This window comes from Pongo pygmaeus, chromosome 5, assembly GCF_028885625.2.
Source record: "Pongo pygmaeus isolate AG05252 chromosome 5, NHGRI_mPonPyg2-v2.0_pri, whole genome shotgun sequence".
In the NCBI taxonomy this organism is placed as follows: Eukaryota; Metazoa; Chordata; class Mammalia; order Primates; family Hominidae; genus Pongo; species Pongo pygmaeus.
This window is the reverse complement of record NC_072378.2, coordinates 127421023-127430148: the sequence shown is the minus strand read 5'-3', so window position 1 is coordinate 127430148 and position 9126 is coordinate 127421023. Positions and strand designations below refer to the sequence as shown.

The 9126-nt window shown below is 35.9% G+C and overlaps 1 protein-coding gene across 1 annotated transcript in view; it reads right to left on the bottom strand.

Moving 5' to 3' along the window:
• Window positions 1-786: 786 nt before the first annotated feature.
• The window catches only part of RSPO3 (R-spondin 3), an 80244-nt gene continuing 71904 nt past the window's right edge, over window positions 787-9126 (bottom strand). Inside the window, exon 5 of the mRNA XM_054490364.2 lies at window positions 787-2002. Within this exon, the coding sequence (XP_054346339.1) occupies window positions 1818-2002 (185 nt within the window). The 3' untranslated portion in view covers window positions 787-1817. The remainder of the gene's footprint in view (window positions 2003-9126) is intronic.

The following is a 9126-nucleotide window of genomic DNA, read 5'->3' as shown; positions in this document are numbered from 1 at the left end:
CTAGTGAGTTGAAACACTTATAGGGACAAGGAAAGAAACACCAGAATAAGAAACAGGAATAAATCATTTAAAATGTTTTTATCTTGGAAGAGGAAGAGAGAAGTGGAAAATCAATTAAGCCAAGTAGACTACATGAACTGTACAACTGGTGGAGAAAGGGTGTCCAGAGATAAGCAGCCAGAAGCCAGAGTCATTGCAAATTCTTCAGAAAGCAGTGATCTTAAGAGGGCTAGGAATCACAGTGGACAGAGCAACCGTGCATCCTTCCATGACAACAGGAAGGTTAAGGTGGGTCATGAGATTCTGTGCTGCACACTCAGAGATACCTCCTCCTGCAAGGGGTGGGCTGTGTCCTCTGTGAAACACTGGTGAGGCCTTCAGCTAGGGTGACTTCAGTCCCCTAAAGAGATCCACAGACAGAAAGTATGGAGAAGAAAAGACTAAATGTTGAAGATGCAGGGGGATCTGACATACAAGAAATGATGCCCATTTCTAAGCAATGAAGGGGGAGCAGTGAAATCAGCTAGGGAGGCCCATGTGTCTATAATTAGAATGTTGATTAAAATAAGAAAGTGGAATAAATATCTCCTAATACCCTATAAGTAAATCTCCATTGGCTCAGATAAAGGTGGATTCAAAAAACAAATATTACTGAGACATGTAATATATTCTGAATTACATAGGAACCAGGTTCTCTGAGTTAGCAGAATTCTCTTTCTTAATTCATGAGTCTCTAAGAATAAGAATTTCTCAATAAAACAAACAATAAAACAGAGTGAACAAAACTTGAAAAACTATTAACAAATATATTTATTGTGGTGGCTTTCTCCCCTACTAGATATACCTTGTTAGAAAGTAGTATCCCTTTTAGTTCCAGGTGGACCATTAAGCAGGTAATAAAATTGTTTTTCCCTCATTGAGAAAGAAAACACATGACTTTGCAAATATGTTATATTCTCCTTGCTCTATTTTTTTTTCTATAAAATCAGAATTTTCTTCTAATAAGTATGATTTTGTTTTTGGAAGTAAGTTACAGGCACATGTTTACAGGTTGATATTATATAATCCAAGGGGTAACAGAGGCTGAGCCACATAGTGCTAACATAGATTGGAGACCTGTTCCAGGTGACCACAATCCTTCACAGTTTTGTAAAGCACAGAAATAGTCTCCAGCTCTATGATTTCTTCCACATTTTGTCTTTCTCCAATCCCATATGGTATATTCAATTCTGGTATGCACTCTTGTGTTTCTCATAAAAATACAGGATGAGGGTGATGGAACTAATCTTAAAACAGTTGTTTCTGTGATGATAAATCCTATGATTCCAAATGCCAGGCCCTAATTCTGAGCACTCTCTACATCTCCCGGTCAAAACAACACTGTCCTTTGAAGGATGTTTCTCTTCCCTGAACTCCTATTTGTTTTGAAGGGATACTGTATCTTTGAATTTGCAGAACTATCTTTTGCTTCTTAAAACAACAGCTTGAAAACACATTTTTATAAGGAAAAGATGTTTCTTCTCCAGATGTCATCATTACGTTGTTACATCTTATAGCCTATTGATAATATGTACAAGAATGTCTTGTCTTTTAAAAATGCAGAGAAGCACATAAGACAACCATCTGAAAGTATCCCTTCTTTGATCTTTTGGCTCTTTAACTATGCTTGTATGAAGAATATAGCAACTACTGGGAATGTTGTTTAGACAGAGCAATAACTGACATGTCCATTTGTGGTCCTAATGGCTAGAGCACCTGTCCTGGGCATCTGGTTGAGATAGCAGCATCATGAGTCTACAATAATCTCATGGAACCCTCTAGTGTACAGTGCTGACTGATACCGATTTCTGTTTATCTTGGGCTTTTCGCTTCTTCTGCTGCTGTTTGTTTTCTCGTTGCTCTGGGATTTCTTTGCTGGATTCCAGACTTTTGCTGTCAGGTATTGCTTCTTTACTTTCTCCTTTATTAGGTTTTTTTCTTTTCCTCTCCCTTCCTTTTTTTCCTGAAATGAAAGGATACTCTTTTAAAAATTACATTCAATTATGTTCTATTTTTTTAATTACGTTTTTAAAAATGACTTAAATTTCTCTCAAATTATATATCATAATGATAGATGCTAAATATCTGCTATTTAAATAATTCATTCAACTATTATTAAGTCCGTGGTATATTCCAAACAATTTAAATGTGAAACACATATATAATATAATAAGGCAACTAACATATGACAGTTTGAAATCCAAATAGTTCTGTTCTAAGTTTGGAACTTATTTTACATGATAGTTATTTATGCATGTTTCATGGAAAGTTTTAGATAGATTTCTTGCTGTTGAAAACATTTATTAAAACGTATATTTTGGCTGGGCCTGGTGGCTTACGCCTGTAATCCCAGTTCTCCGGGAGACTGAGGTGGGAGGACTGCTTGAGCCCAAGAGTTCAAGACCAGCCTGGGCAACATAGTGAGACATCGCTACAAAAAATAAAAAAAAATCAATGAGGCATGGTGGTGCATGCCTGTGTCCCAGCTATGCAGAAGGCTGAGGTAAGAGGATCACTTGAGCCTGGGAAGTCAAGGCTGCAGTGAGCCCTGATAGCGCCACTGTACTCCAGCCTGAGCAAGAGAGGGAGATTCTATCTCAAAAAAAAAAAAAAAAAAAAAAAAAAGGAGAGATTTTTATCTGGCTCCTATTTTTAAGGTACCATTTTGTATTCAATTTTTTTCCAAGTAGCAGTTACATAGTTATAATTGGTCAAGATATTTGCCTGCTATCTAAGAGAAGAGAACTGATTTGCATAACAAATGCAGAAATAATAAGTCAGGATGAATAACAAGATAATTATATTTTAACACAAATATTTGTATGTTGAAATTAATTTGGATTACAATTTCTTTACATGCAGGGTAGTGATGACTATAACTGATCAATAACCCTCTGGTACAAGCTACCAGGGCAGGTTGAGTCTCTGTCCAGCAAATGGGTAGATATTTATCACATGTATACTGGATTTCCTGCAGGCCCCTGACCTGGAGCTGGGTTTGAAGCATAGATTTAACTCAGACTCACATTAAGAGAGGAGAAATTTTTAAAAGTGGAATCAACATGACTTTAAAGGTTTGGATGTGAAAAGGTATTATTGTAGCCAACAGGGAGCCACTTGAAGAACTGAATTTTATTCTGTCGGCATTGGAGAACTGCTGGGAGTTTTAGAAGAAGAGAATAATTTGATCGAAGTAGATAAACCTGGCACCAAATTGGATGACTATTTTTATTTATTTCTAAATAGTGAATTAACTAGATGTTTTATTATCATGTACACCTTTTACATATGTAGTCTACAATGTAGTCTGAAGGCATGGTTTTAGTAACATCCATGAACACATATATCCCAATGAGAAATTACTTAGATTCAAATCAATATTACAGTAAACAAAAACTAGGAACGAACTATTTCCTGAGGTATGACAAATTCTGAATGTGTATCCCACATACTGGGTCATTTAAAATTTGAAATTAGACTGTCTAAAATAAGTAACTTTTGACAAAAATATTTTGGAGAAATTGTTTGCGTGAGAGAACCAAAATATTTTCATGTCCTGAAGTAGGCTGCAAATATTGAATTCAGTGGTTTGGCTTTCCTTTTCTTGGGCTCTGGTTACAGAATCCTAGGGAGTGGTATTATTAATACTGCATAGGTATACTACGCCAATACGGTCTCCTTGGATTAATGATTTTATGCCACATCTAGCTTTGTCATGAGACTGTATTTATAAAGCCTTCCAGTTACTTTTTGAAAGCTTTCCTTGTTGGGCTCAGCACAACATACCTCAAATTCTGGAATCTAAAGGGACAATTAACAAAAATCAGAATTCATCCAAGGGTGAAGCAAATTGTTTTGGACATACAGAGAGGAACAAACAACATTAGAGGCAACTATTATGCCTAAGCTGAACTACTTATATTCTGATTACTCGATTCCATTATTCTTTTCACTTAAAAGAATTTTGCTGGGTTGATAAGATTTCTACAGAAGGGATCAGGGCCTTCTTTCCATGCTGGATTTAATGAGTACACATTTGATGTGCTGACTTGAATATAATAACCAAACAGGGAAAACTGAAGAGTAAGTTTACCTTTCTGAATATGTAGCATAATTTAAATTATATAAAACTGTACAAACAGAGAAAAATACTAGTTTTCATGCTATGTGCTTAGTTTTCAGAAGGAGATGGCTGCAAAGGTTGGATTACATAATATTTCCATATTGAGGAGCATTTTGGAGGTGTTTGAGTTCAACTCGAAAAAATTGTCAGCAAAAACCATTCCAAAGTTCCATAAAAACTACTGACCCCAAGCAAAATGTTATTTTTATGGAAATCATCCAGAGGTTCAGTGTTTGACATTGTTCTCTTGATGATGGTCCAACATCTTACAGCTGTGATCCCAACCATAATGTTTTGGACACATAAGAAATGTATTGTTTCTTCCTTGGTCACAGATTGATTTATATGTTTTTTAGCCACTTGTGACAACATCCTCAACTGGCAGTGCATTTCTGCTTATTAGCAAACTGATATGATTATTTCTTAAGACAGGCCTAAACATTTTTGGAAGTAGACTGAAACTCGGTATTATAACTTTATGTCCAAGGAATAACTAGTCTGGGCAGTGAGTGAAAGGGAAAGCTCTAGTAAAGTAACAGGAAACTAACACATTGTACATTATTGCTGCTCAACAGAGGGCTATTGCACAACAGAAGAATAGGGTTGTTATTTTTTTACAGGCCATGTGTTAGTGGTTGGAAATGCTAACTATCCTTTGCATAAATATATTTTCTGCTTGTCTAAGAAATAAAATAGAAATACACAAGAGTGGCTGTAGTCCATTAAAAATCACGTGTAATTTGGGATAATTTTGTAAGGTTTTCATTAGAGGGGACTTCCTTTTTTATTCTGGTGACTTCATTGATGTGGTTAATATTTTTTTCAGCCTTTTTTGGCAATTTTGCAAACTAAGCATTCCAGTTATGACAATCTGACACATATATATACACACACACACACACGTGCTTTGCCATTCATTGAATATTCATGTATGTGTGCACGTGTACATGCACATACGTGCCTGAACTGAGTTTTGGAACATTCTAGTGATTAAAACAGCATTCATCTCCCCTTGATGTTCTACCTATGAGGGTGTTTGGGTAGAAAACATCAAAGAGAATTTGCTATTAGCAGTCAAGTACAATCTGAGCCCTTGCAGAGAAGCACTATGGTGTAACATTTAAGTACACTGTCCTTAGGGCCAGAAAAACGCTGTTTTCAAATTCTAGGTCTGCCACCAACTAGTAGTGTGAACTCTGGCAAATTGTTGATATTTCTCAGGATTACCTCTCTGATATATTTAAAATGTGAATAATCCTTACTTCTTGCTAAACTTCATAAGGATTAAATGAGATGCTGGTAGAGCACTTAGCATGGTGACTGGCATATGTTACTCATGGGACAAATGAAAACTAATATTATTAACCCCTTGCACAAACATGAACAAAGCCCCTACTCTGTGCCAAAAATGTGTGATAAAACCTGGGGAAATAAGTGAGATATGGAGACTGCCAATAATTATAGTCACATGCTAATGCTAAAATAGAGGTGTGTACAAGGTCCTGTTGGGGGTACAGTGGGAAAGCATTGAACTCCATGAAGTGAAAATGATTTCAGAGACTGAAAATAATTCCCCTGATGTAATGATGTTTGAGGTGAGCCTTAAAGAATGACTGAGAGTTTGCTAGGCTGATGAGGGAAGAAGTGCATGCCAGGCAGTGAACATGCACTAAGGCATGCAAGGACATGGTGAATCTGGGCATTGAAAGTCGACTTCCTTGGTTTGATCAGAGTCTATATATAGACTATTATCCAGAGAAGCCGGAAAGATATACGGGCTTCAATTGCCATGTTGGGAGTTTGTCCTCAGAACCAGTGTACTGAAAACTAGAGAAGGGCAAGTATTGAATTCAGATAGCAGGCCAGAGGTTGGATGTTTCCGTGTTGAGTTTAGAAAAGGCCAATAGGCTATTCTTACATGTGACCTTATTTCCTATTTCAGAAAATTGCTGTAAGTAATAAGACACCATAGAGGGAATGTAGTCACATTCCCTCTATTTTTGAGCCTTAATTTTTGAAAGAGTAGCTAAAATCTCCATGTAGACCAAAAAGTCATATTTATTTAAGATTTTGTTGCATACTAGTATCACATAATTGAATTGGTAATTGATATTTTTAAGATTCTGAAATTATTTTCTGTTAGTATAAACACATACAGTCTTTTACATAAACATTTCCTATGGCCTTCTGCAGACAATGTTCCAAAACATATAAAAATACAGATTCCTAGATCCCACCCCTGGAGATTATGATTCAGTCGTTCTTATGAGGGGCCCAAGAACCTGTAGTCAATAACAAGTTCACACCCCCATAGTTTATTTTGATGTGCAACCACATTTAAAAGCCAAAGCTGCAGAGCAACGGAAGACCCAATTTCTTCAAATATATACTCTCAAAACTTACTTCAAATTGCATGGTTGCTCCTTTGTTTCTTTCATTTTTCCTAATGAATATCAAATATGTTTTTGACTTACTGTAGCTACTAATTTTAAGGCAAGTTTTCTTAATAGATACATTTGGAATAGGCATCCAGATATAAATTAAATTAGTTGCAGGTTATCTTTTTAAAACCTGTTCAAGTGCATATATGAACTAGAAAAAATAAACATGTAAAAAATGACAAAGAGAGTGATCCTGAATTATTCTTCCTAACTTATATAGTATATATTTAAATTCCAAGTGAAAATGCAAACCATAGAACACGTTCAGTATCCTTTAAACATAATGAGGTTATGAATAAAAGAGTTGCTTTCCCTAGAATCACAACTGTAATTCACTTATTGAGAACACTTAAATTATGAATATCAGCTATTTTCTTGATGTTTGGATAAAATCTGTCTATAGGTCTTCATAAAAGCTGCTGCTTTGTGAATTTCTTGCAAAGTGTCACTAAGGGGAGCCATTGAGCTGTAAGTAGTTCGCTTCCCAAGACAAACTAGGTTATAATTTTTACCCAAATGCTAAAAATGTATTCCACATTACAGACTGAGGACTAAAGATCACAAATTCTATGACTCAAACCAATTAAATAAGTATTACATTTTTCTTTTCTTTTTATTTGGTGTGGAATGAAATTCAACCGGAAGCCTATGGCTTTATGCCTTCTATAAAGCACTCACAGTGTGAAAAAGGGGTTGATCTTATTATTTTTGAATCTAGAATTGGACCTGATTATTATGTATAGAGAATGAAAATTCCAGCTTTTGTTCTTTTATCTTTTTTTTTTTTTTTTTTTTTTTTTTTTTTTTGAGACAGAGTTTTGCTCTTTTTGCCCATGCTGTACTGCAGTGGCGCAGTCTTGGCTCACTGCAATCTCCGCCTCCCAGGTTCAAGTGATTCTTCTGCCCCAGCCTCCCGAGTAGCTGGAAGTACAGGTGCGTGCCACCGTGCCTGGCTAATTTTGTATTTTTGGTAGAGATGGGGTTTGGTTTTACCATGTTGGTCAGGCTGATCTTGAACTCCTGACATCAGGCGATTTGCTTGCCTTGGCCTCCCAAAGTGCTGAGATTACAGGTGTGAGCCACTGCACCCGGCCTGTTATTTTAAATTAAAATATCACTGGGAAAATTTGCAAGGAAGAGGAATTGCTATAGTATGACTTTTTTCTTTTTTGGGGGCAATTATAATGTATTGTGTAGATACATATGTACAGGCCTATATTATTACCAAGTAAATTGAGAAATGTCTTTTGTTTGTTTTAATAAAATAGAAAACTTATTCTTCTTGCTCTAAATTTAACCTAGGAATTTACAACAAATATAGTAAAAATATCAAAGAATGAATGTCTTTTGCTTTTTGATAAATAAGCAGACACTTAATTTCTCCAAATTGAAATTTAAAGCTACTTGATTTACCTATGCTGTAGGTTACACACGAATTCTATTGCCTTTTCTATTTAATTTTCAAGATGATTCTGATTAATTATTCAAAGAAAAATAATTTGATACATCATTACATACTCTACTAAATGCTATTAATTTGGGATATTACTTTGAGCCCACTTTTACAAAGATAGCTCTGACCATTAAAATATATTGAGATTGAAATAACATTTTATCATCAATTTCAAAGGACCAGTTTAAGAGATGCAATCTATTTGTATCATGCTGTTTTGGGAATTCAGAAACAAGAACATAATGATTGGAAGGCACTGAGTATACACTTTAGGAAATGAAAGCAGATAAACCCAAGCTTCTTAACATGGCCCTCAGGGTCCTTCTCCACTGTGATATGACCCCTGCTTACTTATCTACTTTGCTGGCCTCACACTTGTCTTTTAGTCACCCCTGCACTTGTCCCACCATAATGTTTACAGATCCCATATATTGGATACATTTATCTAGAATGCAGTTTCTAGATCCCTTGCCCTAACTCAGACTTACTGTTGAATTCTCTGGCCTTCAGGGAAACCTTCCTCACTCTCCTAACCTCTTCCTAGGCTGGACTATTTACATTTCTCCTCTCTGTGTTCTCAGCTCCCAATTAGGACCCTGCTGCAGATCAAGGTGAAGATGACCTGGATAGTTTGTTTTTAAAAATAGTAAGAATAATTATAACTAAAATTCAACACACACTTTTATTAGGTTGGTGCAAAATAATTGTGGTTTGTGCCATTACTTTTAATATGTACCAGGCCAACTTCTAAGTAGGAGTACGGTGCCTAGAAGCTCTATTCAACCCCTGTTCTACAGATGAGGACAAGGAGGGTTCCTAACCACAGCACCCTTCTGCCTCCACATTATTTCTCAATAGAGCACAATGTGACATGCCATCCTTGTTTATGTTACTTCAGCTACTGAGGCAAGGAAAGAGCCCAGCTGTAGACTAACTGTTTAAAAGAGAGGAGTTTTGTAAAAATCAAGATTTGGAGTGTACTTTCTTAATCTCTTGAAATTTGAATTTGCTGGGCAAGAAAAATCTGCTTATCAGAAATTAACTCGGAACTTAATAGCAGTTGGAATAAA